The 18369-nt window shown below is 39.6% G+C and overlaps 3 protein-coding genes and 1 pseudogene across 6 annotated transcripts; 2 read left to right on the top strand and 2 right to left on the bottom strand.

Annotated features, from left to right (window-relative positions):
• The first annotated feature begins 560 nt into the window (after positions 1 to 560).
• On the top strand, positions 561 to 2110 carry LOC111207781 (pentatricopeptide repeat-containing protein At1g01970-like). The gene is made up of 2 exons (XM_022706133.2): positions 561 to 1114; positions 1177 to 2110. Exons 1-2 carry the CDS (start codon positions 683 to 685, stop codon positions 1948 to 1950), a joined length of 1206 nt encoding a protein of 401 aa, XP_022561854.1. The 5' UTR covers positions 561 to 682; the 3' UTR covers positions 1951 to 2110.
• Positions 2111 to 2270: 160 nt separating this feature from the next.
• On the bottom strand, positions 2271 to 3408 carry LOC111206402. Its single transcript, XM_022703128.2, has one exon. It carries the CDS (start codon positions 3257 to 3259, stop codon positions 2525 to 2527), a length of 735 nt encoding a protein of 244 aa, XP_022558849.1. The 5' UTR covers positions 3260 to 3408; the 3' UTR covers positions 2271 to 2524.
• Positions 3409 to 3542: 134 nt separating this feature from the next.
• LOC111206447 lies at positions 3543 to 4465 on the top strand (annotated as a pseudogene).
• Positions 4466 to 4634: 169 nt separating this feature from the next.
• On the bottom strand, positions 4635 to 17802 carry LOC111207780 (CCR4-NOT transcription complex subunit 1-like). Of its 4 annotated transcripts, none has more exons than XM_048758490.1 (49): positions 17538 to 17802; positions 17119 to 17410; positions 16823 to 17051; positions 16415 to 16739; positions 16096 to 16212; positions 15877 to 16005; positions 15607 to 15801; positions 15329 to 15523; positions 15071 to 15208; positions 14852 to 14974; positions 14522 to 14775; positions 14314 to 14417; positions 13942 to 14036; positions 13634 to 13855; positions 13188 to 13367; positions 13031 to 13103; positions 12882 to 12949; positions 12608 to 12753; positions 12416 to 12524; positions 12182 to 12328; positions 12035 to 12082; positions 11832 to 11960; positions 11486 to 11728; positions 11264 to 11401; positions 11089 to 11174; positions 10885 to 10990; positions 10567 to 10662; positions 10285 to 10437; positions 9922 to 10104; positions 9617 to 9846; positions 9419 to 9521; positions 9205 to 9333; positions 9066 to 9110; positions 8664 to 8858; positions 8320 to 8446; positions 8143 to 8243; positions 7780 to 7917; positions 7621 to 7704; positions 7165 to 7311; positions 6946 to 7077; positions 6796 to 6843; positions 6550 to 6696; positions 6417 to 6478; positions 6101 to 6254; positions 5800 to 6027; positions 5613 to 5717; positions 5388 to 5522; positions 5107 to 5307; positions 4635 to 4993 (listed from the first exon to the last, which is right to left on the bottom strand). In XM_048758490.1, exons 1-49 carry the CDS (start codon positions 17634 to 17636, stop codon positions 4742 to 4744), a joined length of 7185 nt encoding a protein of 2394 aa, XP_048614447.1. In that variant the 5' UTR covers positions 17637 to 17802; the 3' UTR covers positions 4635 to 4741. The 4 variants fall into 4 exon arrangements, with proteins under 4 accessions (XP_048614447.1, XP_048614449.1, XP_048614448.1 ...); XM_048758492.1 differs by having other exon boundaries at positions 5800 to 5991; XM_048758491.1 differs by having other exon boundaries at positions 16096 to 16209.
• Between the last annotated feature and the right edge of the window lie 567 nt (positions 17803 to 18369).

Raw genomic sequence — 18369 nt, 5'->3', positions numbered from 1 at the left:
AGTACTTGGTGGTGGATGCAAACCTTAAAAAAATATGAATTTGAATTGTCTTCGTCTGGTTACGTTGATGTCTCATTTTATAAACAAATTTACATGAGAAACGAGAACCACGCTAGTATGTTTCTTCATATCTTAATAACCAAAGTTCAATTTTTACAAATATATATATACCATATACCAATTTCTATATAAGTAGATCGGAAGGATTTTTTTGTTGTTGTTATCTGTAGATTAATATTTAAACGGATGAACTGCAGTTTTTACAAAAGGAAGCCATAAGCCATCGCAATCTTTCCGAAGTCACGTTGTTTGTATTATAAAATTTAGAAAAGTATTAGTTATATAAGTCTTTTTTGAAATTCTCTAGTAAGATTTTAAAAGATTTATAAATATTCAAATCCCGTTGTATTTCCAATGCCTTATACCCGTTTTGGGACTATATTTATAAAGTAAATATTAAAAAGTAGGCTAAGTTTATTTAGTATATATTTTCTTAAACGGGCCATAATGGGTGCCCCCATATTATAAAACATCCATGACGATGGCCCAAACAAAGGCGGACAGGGTAACCAGCTAATTTGTGGTGTGGTCGTCGTCTATCCACCGGAAGAAGTTGAGTTCTCTTTTCTCCACCAACTCGGCGAACTTAAGTTCCGCTCACAATCTTCTGGGGGTATTTTCTATGATGGGAGTTTATAGCTGTAACGCAGTGTTGAACACCGTCTTCCCCTTTGTTGGTGGTGGTGGAAGCCACTATAGGCTCTACTTTAGTCCAAAAACCCCATTCTCTGTAGAAGAATCTCGTCGTCGTCGTTTTAGTTGCAAATGTATGATGGCTGGGGAGGTTGTAGACAAGGAAGAAAAGGGCCCTAGAAGATTCAATTGGGTTGGTCTTACAGAAGAACAAGAGGAGGAGGAGGAGGCAATCACTCGGATTCCAGTTAAGATGTCAAAACGCTGTCAAGCGCTTATGAAGCAGATAATATGCTTCGAAAAGGGTAGCAGCTTTAGCGAGATGTTAGGTGCTTGGGTTAGGAGGATGAAACCCATTCGAGCTGACTGGCTTTCCCTTCTTAAAGAGCTCACCAATCTTCACTCTCCCTTTTATATCAAGGTCTGAATGGAATTGATTTCAATTTTATTCATTAGTATTTTACTCTCTTCCTCCTCCTTTAGGTGGCTGAATTTGCGCTGCTCGAGGATTCCTTTGAAGCTAACCCCCGCGACTATACCAAGATCATCCATCACTATGGGAAGCTTAACCAAATTCAAGACGCTGAGAACACTCTCGTTTCTATGAAAAACCGAGGCTTTCTCATTGATCAGGTCACCCTAACTGCCATGGTTCAGTCGTACAGCAAGGCAGGCTACCACCTCTTGGCTGAAGAAACTTTCAACGATATCAAATTGCTCGGGGAACCACTTGACTATCGATCCTATGGTTCCATGATTATGGCCTACATCAGAGCTGGCACTCCCGAGAAAGGAGAGGCTTTGCTCAGAGAAATGGACTCCCATGATCTCTGTGCCGGGAGAGAGGTTTACAAGGCCTTGTTGAGATCCTACTCTATGTCTGGAGATCCCCAAGGATCCAAGCGTGTTTTTGATGCTCTTCAGATCGCGGGGATCACTCCTGATGCAAAGCTATGCGGTCTGCTCATTAACGCACACAGTGTCTCGGGTCAGAGCCACAATGCGCGTTTGGCTTTTGAGAATATGAGAAAAGCCGGAATCAAAGCTACTGACAAGTGTGTGGCTCTTGTGCTCTCTGCATATCAAATGGAAGAAAAGCTCAATGAGGCGTTAGGGTTCTTAGTTGAGCTTGAGAAAGACTCCATCATGGTTGGGGAAGAAGCTTCTGCTGTGCTGGCTCGGTGGTTTAAGAAGCTGGGTGTTGTTGAAGAAGTTGAGTTACTTCTCAGGGAATTTTCATCCCACAAAACACTCTGACAGACAGGCTTAGGAGATTGATTGGGATTCACATCATCATGCTTGCAAACGAGATGCACAATCTGATGTTTCTATCTATACAATGGTTCAATATATTATCTAAACCAATACACTTTATATACATGTTCCATCTAATCTCATGTTCTATTTATTGTCCGCAGCTACTTATATTAACTGTAGCCGTAGTTTTAACGCATTTTTACTATCACATAACAAGAAACGAAGGTTACTGTAATTGCAGAGATCAATATTTCCCTGAACCAAAAAAAAACATATTTACAAATATTCGTTTAAATTATACCAGAGTGTAGACTGTGGAATTCAGATTGTAAGCCAAATGAATAGCAATGAAATATCTGATACAGCTAGGAGAAAGACGATGTAACTATTTGTTCTCACAGACACATAAATTATTATTTTTTTAAAAAAACTTGAGAGAGAGAGAGAGAGAGAGAGAGAGAGAGAGAGAGAGTTCGACCTGTTTACCATCCTACAGAGATTCATTCATAGAAGCAAAGCAAAAAAAAAAAAAGCAAATGAAATGACAAGAGTGAGAGGGTCCTCCTTGGTAAAGCTAGTGGTGTCCTCCTCCAGGTTCATCATCATCATCGTGAAACTCTTGGAGGGCATTGAGAATCCGAGCTTCCATTTTCCTGACACGGGCAAGCAACCGATTGCAAGAAGTAAGGTAACCCTTAACCTTGTCCTTTTCGCATTGATCCACGTAAACCTCCATATCCTTGAGAAGATCCATCAGCTCGTCGACCACCTGCGAATACTCCATGACCCGACCCGGGTCTCTCTCCACCACCTCCTCCAGCTCTCTCCTCGCCCTTTCCAGCCACTCCGCGGACAGGCGAATCCGGGCTTTCAAGGATTCGTAGTTACCATTGGCGTACACTTGGATCAGTTTGAAGACGGTACCTGGCTTCGTTTTGTAAAAGTGGAGAGCTTTCACATGACCCGGCTTGCGCTGCAAAGGGAGCTCTTTGATCTCACCTTCTTCCTCCAATTCGAGATCCATAGGAGCGGCGGTGATGATTGGAGGGTATCGGTGGTGGAGACGAAGGAAGAACCAAGCCGAAGCTGCGACTGCCACGGCGGGAATTATCAAGTGGCCGCCGAACTGGATTTGTTGTTGTTGTGGTTTGTAACCACTACTAGGAGGAGAAGAAGGTTCTGTAGGTGAAATGGATGGAGATGTGATGGCGAAGAGAGAAATAGGGTTGTGAAGGTTGGAAGGTCTGTAATAATAAGGGTGAAAGGGGATGTTGTTGTACTGACAATACGCCTTCGTGAGGATTCCCATCTTTCACCAAACAACGTTGTTTCGACAAATTCAATTTACTGCTGCCAAGAACCCTATACCCCCAATTTTCATCCCTTTGGTGCACCCACCACAATTAATTAATCTTCTTCTTCCTCTTCCAAGTTCAACGGCGACTACAAGTTTTCCCCTTTTTCCTTATATAAAATTAAAAAAAAAAAAATAGATAAAACTCCACTTGATTTTATGTGGGCTTCTTAGTTAGCCTCACTTATAATGGTAAAACCCATCGTTAGCCTGGCATTTTAATACGTTTTGGGTTTGATTTGGTTATATACCCAAAACGTATACCGACAGACACTGTCTTTCTGGTTTTATTTCAAACCCCATAACTTCGGCTTTGGGGGGGGAGGAGTGTTCTCAGGGAAGAAAAAGAAGAAAATGGCGGAGCGGAGTGTTCGTGGTGGAAGGAGACATCAACGATCTTCCCCTCCTCAAGAAACTCTTCGAGCTCGTCCCTTTCACTCACGTCATGCATCTCGCTGCTCAAGCCGGCGTCAGATACGCCATGGACAACCCTTCCTCCTACGTTCACAAGCAACATCGCCGATTTCGTCATCCTCCTCGAGCTCTGCCAATCCGCTACTCCTCAGACTTCCATCGTCTGGGCTTCCTCTAGCTCTGTCTACGGCTTGAACACCAAAGTCCCCTTCTCCGAGCATGATCCAACTGATCTCCTTGCCAGAAAGCCGGCGAAGAGATTGCTCACACTTGCAACCACATCTACGGCCTCTCCCTCACCGCCCTCAGGTTTTTCACCGTCTACGGCCCTTGTGGAAGACCTGACATGGCTTATTTCTTCTTCACCAGAGGCACCCCTATTTCCATCTTCCAAGGCTGAGAAGAGCACAGGAAGCAGTGGTAAGAAGCGTGGTCCCGCTCAGTTAAGGGTGTTCAATCTGGGAAACACCTCCCCGGTGCCATTCCAGTGTCTGATCTGGCGAGTATACTGGAGAGATTGTTGAAAGTCAAGGCCAAGCGGAACATGATGAAGCTGCCTAGGAACGGTGACGTGCAGTTCACGCATGCTAACATTAGTTGGGCTCAGAGAGAGCTGCCACCGCGGATCTGCATACTGGTCTCAAGAAGTTTGTTAGATGGTATCTTGGTTACTACTACAGGGGCGAAAAGAAAGTTGCCGCTTGATCTGCTTGGTCTTTCCCTTAATAGTTTTTTTTTTTTTTTTTTTGTCACAAGTCTTTCCCTTAATAGTTACTAGAGCATTCTTGTGTTAACTCGCAATTTGACACACGTAAAAGAAGAAACATTATGTATGTATTCTTTCGGAGGTGATCAACATTGTATGTTGTGATTTGGATTCCTTATAGCTCAATTTCAATTAAAAAAAGAGAGTTAATTAAAAAAAGAGAGTTAATTATACGAAAATTATAATAATACATCTCTAAAATAAATAAAATCCTGAAATCTCTCTCCATACTACAACCAAAAATGGTGGCAGAAAAGCTAATGAGAGTTGTCCGAGACCCAACCGGAGACCATTCCCTCGTCAGGGGGCTTGAGACCACCACAGGATCTGGCGACAGATTCAAAGAGTTTCTCAATCTCAGGCGCACACCTGATGAAGGCTTGTTTCCAGAAGCCATATCTTGGATTCTTTATCAGCTCTATGAATGTTATCAGGAGTCCCCATGGATGCGGCCTGTTCACAATTAGCCTTTCCAGCAACACTCTTGTTATCTGCTCCTGTACGATCTCCTGTTTCATTCATTCATTCATTCATGCCACAATAATAATAATAATATTAGAAAAATTAGATTCCCCTGAGAGAAACAGAGAGAGAGAGAGGCAAAAGCGACCCCTCTTCTCACCTGGTCAGACTCGAAGAAGAGATAGAGCATGATGAAGGAGAAGTAATGGGTGTGGTTGTTGGGATATCGAAGCTGATTGGCGATTGCATTAAGGAACAGGTACCGCCCTTCCGTATCAAGTTCCATACTTAAATACTTGAACATGTGCAATGCCACCACATTTTGAGCCTGTGTCTCACCCGCCTGTAGCTGCTGGATAGCCTGTTGTCGCAAAAGCGTCATCAGGCAAATTATACTTTAATTCATTGGGCTAACATATGATGAGATAACAAAGGCCATACCTGAATTCCAGTATATAGCACAAGCGAGTTGATCAATGGTACACTGTAACGGGTTTCAGCTGAGCTAGCCTCGCTGGACGACAGGAGTAGCTTCTGCTTCAATTCACTTAGGTATGCAGAATTCTGTTGCCTCGACTGCAGGAAATATTATAATTAAGTATTCCCTGATATAATCTGAACCCCACCCCAAAAGGGAGAATAATGTGAGAATTAGATGGAACTTACAGCGAGATACTCGTCCACGTCATTCTTCATTTGTTTTGCTTTTAGCGCAGCATCAACCTCAGAAAGGATACATGGAGCTTCTACTATCTCCGGCAGCAAATCAATCTGCAGTGAACAAGATCAATTAGCTTACCAAGCATATATTTACTTTGGACAATGCTGTACTCTATCGACCATCATCTCCAACCTTTAAATTTGGGGTCGAGGGATCTGGAAGCCTCATGTTCCGTGGAAAAGAACTCAGAATAATATTTCGCATTTGTATGCAACTTGAAGGAATCACGTCGCAGAAAGTAAAATGATAATCGCAGAGGAACTCCGGAAAGTCATGAAGCAGCACCAGTAACACTCTCAGTGTCCCTTTGTATAGGAAATTAACCTTGCATAATTGATATAAATAAACAAGAGAGACCAGCTTAACTTTAATCATAAATTTATATCCTTGGTGTTCTATGCAAAAATTATAGGAGAGAGAATAAGGTACAGACTGGTCCTCCGAGTTCGGCATTTCTCAAAAATGGCTCAAGAAACTGGAGCAAGTCTACCAGCAGGCGTTGAACATATGGCCAACCTTTCTGGCCATTTACTGTAAGTAGCTTGGGCATAAAGCTTCTGTGGCTGACCAGTTCTAGCCATGCAAAGCTGCAAATTTTATAAGAACCTTAGTAGAGCAGACAAAAAATAAAACACTACTGATCAATTAAAGAAAAAAAGATACATATGTCAATCATTCGACGACATAGGTGTCCCGCAGATTCCACTTTCAAATAAAAATCACTACGAGAAATAGCTCTCTATCCTAACCTGAAGGCGGGAAACTTAAGAGGCTGCAACGCGTGGAATGCACTGGCAAAAGCTGATAGAACCTGAAACAAACGATGATGTTAGTGCTACCAAGATATATATATATATATTACTTCAAAGAAAACGAACGCACCTGAAAGTTTGCACCATCAGTTCCGGGATCCAAGGAACATAAGTCCAGTAGCCAATTGATGAATAACCTAAAATAAGGTCTTGGATTGAGTGATGTCTTTTTATCTTCTGCATCTTTTTGAATAGATCTCACAGTAACAGCCATGATCTGCAGCCAATAATCAAATATCAGACCACACATTTTCTGTCAGTAATAGTAAAAGTTGAGTTTATTTCCAATATAAGTAAAACGGTGTCCCCCCCTAACCTCCGACAGAAGAAATAACTTGCTGCACGACTCCTGTTCCGGGAGATACTGAATTAATTGTTATGAGAAATAAAACAAAAGCCTAGTAAGCAAAATATAATTTGGACTTAATAATACGCGCTACACCCATAAAACTTGATGAGAATTTACCTTCAAGATCGAGAAAACAAGTTTGGCATAAATATCAATGATAAGGAATGATGGACTCTGAGCTTGCTGAGGAGATTGCACAGCACCAGAACTAATTTCTTCAGAAGATATACAATGAGCAACAGAAAGTTCCTAAATAGAACACACCCAAGTCAAAAATAAGACCTCACAAAATTTTGAAACTGTGGATGCTAAGAAAACGTAAAAGGTTAAACTCACCAGAAGAATTCGGAAAAAACTCTCTGTTGTATTATCTCCCTTAAGTAGTCCAGTTTCATGTAAATGCAACACGTATTGTGAACAAGCGGTTTCATTTGCACCAGAAACTTCGCAGATCTGATACCAGCTTTCAAAAAGTGTGGACACCTGCCAAACCAGCGGACAATCCAAAAAGGAAAAATTAACAAGGCGAACTAGAAATTTGTACCAACATAGAACTGAAGAGACAAAACACTGAAACAGTATGTACACACATAAACGTATATGCAATAGAGGAGATAGATAACATATCATACACAAAACAAAAAGCTTGCGAAGAGAAACAAGCATATTTAATATTAACAGCTTCAGAGAAAGTTTCTTTTGATTTACTCCTTTAAAATTTAGATCTATGCAATTTCGAAGAAAAAAAATCACAATAGTGAAGGAGAGCTGTTAATATGCGGAAAAAATTACCCGAATCCGGAAACCCGCAGACTCTGATTCCACAAATTCCAAGTTGGTGTTCTCTTCTATGTTAGCGGTGGTATTGTACACAACCTGATAAACAGAGCTTCATGTCAAATGAATTTACAGTCTGATAACGAGCAACATTCAGTAATGAAACTCTGAAACCTTTTTATCCTTTGATTGCTTATCATTGTTCTCAATTCCGATTGCGCTATCAGAGTGATCACTTGTGTTAGTAACTGGATTTCGTATGATGTCAATTAGTTGTTGCAATGACTCGGGAGATCCAGATTTTGAGGAAAGCTATAACGAAACAAGGAAAACAAAATAGTAACGTCAGCAAATGATAATGCAAAAAACTTTAAACATGCAAAACGTAACAGCCGAACAATATCTGATCCTAACCACGACATCTGTCTGTTGGCGTTCTATGAAAAGGATTATTTCGCGGCAGATTTTAGCATTAAAAGTAATATCTGGAATTAATTGCCATGCTTGAGAAGAGGTATTATTAATTAAAATTGCAACCTTTGCCAGTGCATCAACAAGACTGTGTAGCTCTGAAATGACACTTGACTCCTCAGTGACCAAGGATTGGAGTAGAGAAATAGAAAAGTCAGTGGCGCTTTCTGCACAGCAAACAAATAGTTAGCAACGCTCATGTACAACTAAAAAGGAAAAAAAAAAATATGCGATTCAGCATACTGTTTCTCCCTCCATCAAGATACTTCGCCATGTGGACATTGTACTCCGCTAGGTTAAGTAACTCGCGTTGGATAAGACCGATAGTAATGTCTTTGTTAAGCTTCCGCTCCTCCTCTGAATAAATCACCTGTGTGGAGAAGTTTCAAGAAAGTTACATAACTAGAAATGCCAGAAAACAATATCATTTTATCAGTAGCCCCAACTACGGGAAAGATGCTCATTTTAAAATCAGAAACAACGGCATAATTTTGGAGAATATCAGAAGCAACTGAACTAGATCACATAAAAATGTGAAACACGGTAGAAATTATGAATACTTAGGTTTGAAAGGGTCATTAACATACCCAACTAGTGAGCTCTTTAACAACACGCTTGCAAACATCTCGAACAGCCACAAGAATTGCTAGGTTAGCACTGACGTGAAGGTTACTTGATGCATTGTCATAAAGAGCCTTGAAAGCTTTTTGGGCGACAGCCAAGGCAGCTTCGTCTCTGCTTATACATCTGAGGATGATTTCAGGAACTTCAGAAACTACAGCCTGAAAACCCAATGAAATAAGTAATTATTCAATATCGGATCAAACTGAAGTAGCCAAAAAGCACAAAAAAAAAACATTTCCCGAAATTAAGAATCGTTTAAAAATAAACTCATTAACTGATAGTTCCATTACTTCTAGGTGAACTGTTCAACATAAATGGAAAGCGAACCTCCACCATAGCCACTTATGCACTAGGAAAACAAGTACCTGAATTTCATCATCTCCTGCAATATTAGCCACTAAGTCCTCCATCTGAAACAGTTTCAATCAGTCAGAGACATGTCATACAAAGAAGCCAAAATCGATGTAGCAATGAACAACAAAACATATTAGACAATTTACTAACCTTCTGTGTAACAATATGATACTTTTCTAGTGCATCTCTCGTGGACAGAGAAGGCTGTATAATATTATTTCCACCAAGACGCTCCATGGTAGCAGCTGAAGTCAAAGTCTGCAATGATGCTCCAGTTTCCTTGAGTATAAATAAGAAGCACAACTTAGTAAATCAAAATAAACCTAAGTGACTCAAAATTTGAAACACACAGTAGTAATCTCACTTTCACAGCGGTGTCAGAGGATTCAACCAGGCTCAATTCAGAGGTCGAAAGGGATTTAGAGAACTGAAGACCGGCTGTGTCAACAGCTGGATCAACTTGTGAGCTTCGAACAGAGGCAAGATTAAAACGTCAAAATATAAGCTACGGTATACGACAGAACAGTGTACGAAGTTATATCAATATGCGACAGCAAAGCACCTTAAAAGTGAAACTGGAGGAGATTCAAAACCCTCCACAGAGATATCCAATGGCCGGGAGACGTTATCCATCCGAGCGTTTCCAGCACTAGACAAAAAGTCCGAAGCACTTTTACCTGATGCTGGACCATAACTACTACTAAGCCCAACATCGCCAGATGAGCTTGAAGCGGCAGATAAACCGTGTGACGTTTGAGTTGTCTGCTTTTGCCAAGGAAGCTGAACAAAGTCCTGAAAGCGCACATGTATAGCTTAGTTACACAAACACAAAACATACCACAGGCAACCACCAATTAAAAAACTCACCTCATAAACTCGCTGTTGAGACAGGGATAGATGTCCCGGTTTTGGACGGAGGGACTCTGGTATAAAACTAACAGAATTCTGCGATAGCATGTTCGGATCAAAAAGGGAGGATCCGGCACCATCTCTATGCTTTTTCCGTAACAACAATTGCTGGTCAATGTCCGCATCAATAGTTTGTATTGCCTAGAGAGAAACAGACATAATATATCACTCAACTTTATAAAGAGGCCCAATCATATAAAATAGGGACAAGACGGAATAATCCCTAATAAAAAGTAGTGCCTGCACGCCAGACTAAACCTATTCCGTTTTTTTTTTCAAATCACCGAAACTAAAAGCTGGGATATAATCTCTAGCACAAACCTTCTCTGTAGCCGCCTGTTCAATGGCAGCACAACCCAAATCAAGGTTGTCATTGGTGACAAGTTGCACAATTTGTTCAAGAGCTTCATTTTTAATATTCATCCCCTGGAGCGAATTCCGTAGATGACATGATATTGAAGTGCGCAGGGGTTCCTACAATTACGGAGAATGCACAAATCAAAAAAAGAAAAAATAGAGCTCGTCGGCTTAGTGTAACATGGCAGTAAAAAACGAGATGTAAGCACGGATCTTAAGAATCTAAGCCTCATAAGCAGGGACAACCTTGCACGTCACATGGGCCAAACTCCCAGCTAGACTAGCAACCATCAAGTGAGCTGCATTATATATACGTGTCTCATCTGGTTCCAAGGTATAGTCCTGGAGTCAAAGAAGAAAAATGAATCTACGATTAATAAACAAAATCCAAACTCTGGAGATACTCTGGTTAAGCGGAAAAGAGATGCAACAACAAAATAAACGAAATACTTCAGATCTGATCTTAAAACTGACAAATAGGAAATAAAGAAAGTATTTGAGACGAGCATAAAGGAACTCAAGGTTCGTGCCCCCCAAAAAGATATACAAGATCAGATGAACAACCTTCAGCACAAGTTCTTTTGTTGTTTGGCAAGCAATACATACACTTCGCTGAACAATACCAGACACAATCTCCTTGAGAGCTCTGTCCATGGCAAGTGGTACCACTCTGAAAATGGATTTAAGTTTCGGATGTCAAAAAAGTACCATGAAGGCCTAGCAAATGAGTATAATGATTTAACCAGTAGGAGATCATTAGTCACAAACCTATGAAATGGGAAGTGCATAGCAAATCCGCTTAATTTCTGATTAATAACAACATGATTTCCAATATTGGGAAGTGCTGCTGACAGCTGCTGGCCATCATATTGTTAGTAGAAACGGTTTAAACCAAGCAAATATATAATAACTTTGATCGACATTCTTAGAATGATAATCGTACCTGGCTAATAGAAAACAATGGGGATGGAGTTGACGGGAACAGTCCTTGAGGTGATGGAAGCTGATCAGACAAGCCTAAAGTGGAAACTTTTTCGTCTTCCATCAAAGTATTAGTATATACACGTTGAGGGGCTACATACTGAAAAGATAAAAAGCAAGGGGCTAAATATTGTTAACTAAAAACTGACACCAGGACAATAACAAATAGTACACATAATATAACCTGTGAGAATAACTTCGAGGAAGCGTCTGTATTAGGTGAATCTGCAACATCCAGAGGTAGGTCGATTTGCTTAAGAGGAGAAATTGTTTTCGGCTCTTGGATCATCTGTGGTTGAGATATATGTGTCACTCCAAGATCTTTGTTGCTAAAATCAGGATTCCCATCTATTTCTCTCTTCCGGTCCTTTAGAAGGGAAGTCGGCGCTACTTCCTTCAAATCAACACCAAGGTTCTTGAATAAAACCTGAAGAGAAAGACGAGATGAGAACTAAACACTGAAATAGAAAAAGAGAAACGATGCAAGACAGCTCGTTGATGCTTACTATAGTCATTAATAAAACACATACCTCTATGTCAAACTTCAGATTCATTTTAAGGTTCGGCATTGAATAAATCTCAGCGAGCAACCCGAGTATAGCCATTGTCCAAGGATTGGGAGGCTGATACGCAATACTGTTTTGGCATGGCTCCAGAACCTGTAGTAACCGCAAATTAGAATTCAGGCCATCAACCCTAAAACAGCTAGGAAAACTAATCAACCATCACAAACCTTTGAAGTAAATGGAATGACTGCAATCATCAACCCTTTTTCATATGCCTGCAAATGAAGAAAAAAAACTTCACTATCTACAAACTGACACAGTTAACACAAAAGATTGAATAATTATTATATTTTGACGGAAATATAAGAAAATACCTCCACAATTAAGGATTTTGGATCAATTTCTCGCGCCCTCAAAACATAATTCCTTCCAATGGTCAACTTTCCAAGCCAACTGCCTAAATTTTTGAGCAGAGATCGCTCTTCCGAACTTGACTTTATGAGCTCTGAACCCAAGAGAACCTGAAAACCAAAGAAAATGAAGAAGTAAAAAATTTGCTAAACAGAATGAACACCCCAGACCCATCACAACGAATCGATTGTATTTACCTTGCAATTTTCGTAAGTATTTTGAAGTATCTCCTTAAACAACAGCTTGGAATCAACTTTGTCCAAGAACTTCAAGTACAAATCATGAAAATTGGGTTCGATGCTCGCTCTACACATGCAGGAAAAACAATAAGATCAGACGGCAAACCTCACATAATTTGCAAACATAAAAACACAACAACTATTCTGTACCTTTTCATAACCATATACTGAGCGAACCAGGGATAGTACTGTTGAGGCAAAATCTCAGCGAACTCTTTCCCCTTGGATTCAATATTGGCTGTAGAGATATTATTGATTATGAAAGAAATTTTGTCCTGAACATCTGAAGGTGGAGTCTGGAAAAAAGAAAAGACTTATTCTTGTCACTCATACTATATTGTCGGCAGCTGGCATATTGACAATTCATTATGCAATGTAACCAAAAGCAAGCAACTCCAAATGTAATGCACAGCAAACCAACTACCTCTATTGCGTTTTCCCTTCTCTCTGCTGCTGCAACCAGGGTCTCTATGTTCAAAGCAGACCCAAACCCTGTGATAATCGGGACTATTACTAACATTTCTTATCATATTTGAAAGAATAGTTATACAATTAAAGTCAACTGGAGATTACTCGTCGAAGTGGCTCCACGAGCGGGACGAACAAAACCAGCTGAAGTTAATGAAGAAGTCGAAATACCAGGATTCTGCAAGGATAACTAGCGAGATTAAATGAAAGCTCCTCCAACCAACTCACAGCCATAAAAAAAAATAGACGAGAAAGTGATCACCTTAGGAATGACAGAAACATCAGCGGAAGTAGTAGATGAAGAGGGCAGAAGTGTCTTTGCTTCGATAAATGGCACACTTGGCACTCTGCTGTTGCCATTAATGTGCACTTCATTTTTCTGTTGAGACTGTACAGGTAAAGGAAGTTGGAGAGCAGACTGGCCAATTCCAGAACCACTAAACTGACAACATATAAACAAACAATGCGTTAATTTTCTGAAAGGCCATTCACGGTTAAGAAAGATTTAGGCCAGACCAGACACTTACAGTATCTATTTACATAACGGCTAAAGAACTGGAAATTGAAAGGCATGAGACTAAAAATAGAAAGGATAAAGCATTTTACTTTCCTCTTCCAAAAGATAATTTAATCAACTTCTAAGAAGATATCAAAATATGGTAGAGCAGCGAAAACAGTCAAAAGAAAATCTTGATATCAACAATATACCTCGCCATTTCCTGGGAAAGACTGTGAAGGACCAGGGTTCGAAACTGCCTCTGATTCTAAATTACCAGATGATATCCTTGAAAGTGCTTGTTCAATAACAGTGACTAACTCGGGGTGAGTGCTACGCAGATGAGATATTTGCAAAATATGGTTACAGTACTGAGGTAATTCAACCAGACGATTCACGAACTGTTCCAGAGCTTTGCTTCCAAACAGAAACATCTGCATCAATCAGGAAAGAAACAAGATGACAGATCTTTTACATTAGAAAGCCGGAAGACAGAATTAAACCATAGGACAATGCATACTTTTGAATCTGCAGGTTTACGCAAAGAATCCAAGACTAAACGCAGTGCCATCCCAAGTGTGAGAGAACTTATAAGCTGGTGCTTGATAACAGAACCTGGAAATTGTAAAAGTCGCATCAAGTTAAAGAGAATGTAACGACGACAATGCAAACTGAAAGGAGATGCTCAAACAACATGTCACTGGTAATTTCCAAATTCAGGAAATTCTTCTGAAACATCATCATCTCGCATAACTTGCCAAGTGATCGCGCCTGTTATGGTACGCTAATAAATGTTGAGGACAACACACAATCGCATGAACAGGTAAACATAGCATGGTATCCTCCCACTACATAAAGTAAATCATGGTATCACTTAGAAGACCCCACTCACCAAAAAGGATGGAGGCTATTTTTAGCTGCCTCTCGGGATACTTGGGAAAAAAACGATATTCCTCGAACAGATTAGCAATCATGCAATCAAAAATTGATTTTTCCCTGTCAAAAGAAAATCTCGTGAGTTTCCTATTGCATGAGAAGCCGGGCAAGTTTGATAAGATAGATTAAATTTCTCAAATATGTATAGTTTGACATTATCAAACCTTTGAACCGAGGAGTCCTTGTATCGCGAAAGCATTTGAACCATTGCATCAACACTCAACTGACCCGAAAACATTTGATGGAAATAAGCGTTCGCTTCTGCCTCAATATCGTCTCCATATGCATTCGAAGCTGATGAAACTTTAGCCTCACCATTCTGCAGTTTAGAATTACAATCCAAGATTGCTGCATTGACCTTTTCTATCTCATCGACCAGTTGAGATGAAGTAATCACATTATCATGAGCTTTCAAAACCTGCAATACATGTTCAAGCAAATTAATCCCAATAGCCACGAAGCAACAGACGAGCTAATAAAGGATCCTAACTAACTTTCAAAAGCGAAGTCGTTGCATCCAAATGAACATCTGATAACGGATCAGAAGGATGGAAATGTTCGGAAGTAAAATCCTCTGATTCGCTAAAATGCACATTTTTGACAAACTTGAGACATTCCTGAACATGGAAAACATTAATTTTACATGTTAGGTATCGTCTCATCTCTACAGGAATTAAAGTAATAGAGTTTTGAATGTGAAAAGAATAAATTACCTCCGCAAAGAGGTCTTTATACACACATAGAAAGTTTGGCAACCAGTTCTCGATGTCCAAATAGCCTCTCAGTGAGGCAAGGACTGCCAATCTGATGCTGAATGAGATTGGAACCGATTCTAAAACAACAGAAAGAACCTGAAATATATAAAATAAAATAAAATCCAAAGATTAGTTCATAGATACAGAGACACTAATGTAAGAAACAAATCATCTTAGCTAAGTCACAGTCACACATTTTTATTCAAATATACTCACCTTCAGTTCATGGCAGATATCAATTAAATTGAGTATGCGGTCTGCTTTAAGATTTTGGGCATTTAAAATCCCCCACAGAACAAGCTCAGTATTCTGATGCCAAAGATTAAGGATAAAACCACTATCCTGTGAGTTCGTAATTATCACTGGAAGAATAGCAGAAACAACCTCTCGCTGAATGAGATTATAGGCAGTCTGCAACCAGAGGACAAACATACTTAGCCAAAAAAAAAGGTCAAGGTTACGAGCATACATCACCAACAGTCATGGAGAATTACTTTGATGTGTGTCATTCCAGTAAGCAAGGTTTTGGGACACTGTGCGAGTGGATACTGGAGCAGCGAACTAACTAAAACAGTATGACCTCTCTCAGCTAGTTGGCATAAGACATCTAAGAGATCGAGAGATAGCCATGCTTCATTGGAAAGTCCTAATTGATGCTCATGGCTGTGCATGTTATCGTCAATATATACCTGGAAAACAGATGGTCAGAATAGTGACAGTATCAAAGAAGAACGGGCTCTAAACACAGACGCGTGGTATCTCACCAGCTTCCTGGGAGAATGCATAAAGGTGAATACTTCTGGTGGGGATGCTATTGCATATTTAAGAAACGATATTTGACCTTCCACATTTTTCCAGACAGAACCGCATACAGCATCAAGAGGAAACGGGTCCTGCAAGAATTCAGTTTTATACCCCCAAACAACAGTGGAAGTGGAAACAACATATTTTGAACATTCAGATTAGACCGTAATAGAACACACCTTGCAAGCAGTTTTATATAGCCGCATGAAAAACGAGAAAGATTCCTTATTGGGGATCTCAAATCCACTATGGTCAAGATTCTCGATTACTTTCCTCCAACTTGTGCCAGGAGCCTGCTTTAGCAAAAAAAATAAGAGCATGAACCAAATAACAATTAACAAATAATGTAGATGCTTCATTATCCATTGATAAAAGTAAGAGGATTATGCACACTAGTCACACACAAAAAAAGAAAGAATAAATCTAAAGACTGAAATGAGTTTTGAAGTTATCAAAGATATTGATTAGACAAAGTATAAAGGGTATTAGATAAGTTACAAGTTGCGTGATTGTCTCAGTTAAGATGTCAACACTCCACGACATTGGAGTGGAAAGTTCAGTGGGAATGCAGCAACCAAGGACCAGACTAAATGTTGAAAAGGTGGTGTGGTTATCTTCTAGATCAGCACAAGTACGAGCAACGTTAGCAAGAATCCTTGAGATAGTAGCCTCTGTTAATGGTGCGAAACTAGACAAGATATCTTTGCATAGTTGTGCATCAGCAGTAACACCACAACCTAATTCTCCCATAAGATCTCCAACAGAAATTTCCTTGTCGATTTCAGCTAAGATAGCATCAAACTCAGTGTCAAAATCGATGCACCTACAGCACAAGAGAAAAGCGTTAGAGAGAGTAAGAAGCTGGACATATGGAGTGAAGAGAGGAGGGCAGCCCAAAAGCGGCACCTTAAAACATCAGCTTCGTGAAGCTGTTGAGAAAGGATAGGAGTAAGAGCAAAAGAAAAGTCATCTTTGGGTAGAGTAGAAGACAAAATATGTAAGAAGGAATTAAGATGGGTGGAGAGGTCCTCAGAATTCTGGAGAAACAAAAGAATATTCTGAACTTGCTCGGTTGACTCAATCTGGGCAGAATTGGCACACAGTTGCTCAATCATGGCCAATAATAAGTTTCGACCTACAAAAAGCAAAGCAATCATCAAAAAAGAAGTAAAACAAAACGAAGAAGGAAGGAAGCTGCTTACCAGCTGCGTTTGCATCATCGGAGCTGTCAAACTCGGCTAGAGACAGAGCAAAGCTAATTTTGTCAGAGATTGAAAAGTCGAGAGCATTAGTCAAATCAGCCACGAACTCATCAGTGACCTCGACATCTCGAAGGGCGTGAGAAATGAGATTAGAGTGTTTCAGGACACGTTTAAAGACCAAGGATATTAGTTTCTCAAGCTGCGAGGAATTAGGATGGCTTCTACGGGCGGCGAAGCAATCTAAACATGTCTTGAGAACTGGAATGCTTGTCTCAACACCATACTCAACCAGCTGCCCATTCATTCATTCATTTTGTTGTATCAGAATACATCATTTCTCATATAGATATAAACAATTTCGCAACTTCTAACATGACGTCGGGAGAACTAGAATCCACGAGATATAATTAAGTAAGTACCTGACATATCTCTTGGGCGATTGAATCAACTTCCGAATCGCTAAAGCTCTCGAGTAAGAACCGGGCATGGCCGGCGACCTTGGACGGGTTCATCACCATGGCGATTCCAGATCTGAAATGCTTGCTAGGCGACGACAGACCGGGTCTTTGGGTTTCGGGGAGATCCAAGCAGCAGTAGCTAGCTAGCTAGATAGGAGGGGATTGATTCCAAACCAGATTAGCTTCAGATTTTTGATCCTTCCAAATTTCGTTTTTTTTTAGCTTTGCCACTTATAATAATAAGCCCATATTATTTTTCACCATTTTATATATATGGGCCTTTATCTTATTAATGATTTACGGTCCAACCCTCTTTGTTTCACCAACCAACGTACACATGCAAAACTTTGCAACTTTCTAAGCCCATATTTTCTTAATGGGCATTCCATTTCATTAAGGCTTTTTACGACCCAAAGACCCTGTTTGTTTCACCGAACCTCTATAAATTAATAATGTTGTGATTTTGATATTTTATTAATTTATAGAGATATTAATTTACAAAAATTTCTCTATTTAGATTTTATATTTTAAGATATATTTGTTCTAAGATGAGAAAAATATTTGATTTTAGTGTATAGACATTAATTGTTATTTTTTGAAATTTAACATTTATATTAATTTTATTATATTATTTGGTGTATGTAATATACATATTGCATAGAACTTAAATGTGTTTTTAGGTAGAATATTAGAAAATCTCATCAAAAATATATTAAGTGTTAAGAAAATATAAAGATAATGTCATTATGAATATAAAACAAACCATACAATAATAGGTTATTACTTATATAAA

Source organism: Brassica napus, chromosome C5 (genome assembly GCF_020379485.1).
Source record: "Brassica napus cultivar Da-Ae chromosome C5, Da-Ae, whole genome shotgun sequence".
Taxonomy (NCBI): domain Eukaryota; kingdom Viridiplantae; phylum Streptophyta; class Magnoliopsida; order Brassicales; family Brassicaceae; genus Brassica; species Brassica napus.
Note: the sequence above shows the minus strand (reverse complement) of the source record. Positions and strands in the feature narration are given on the sequence as shown.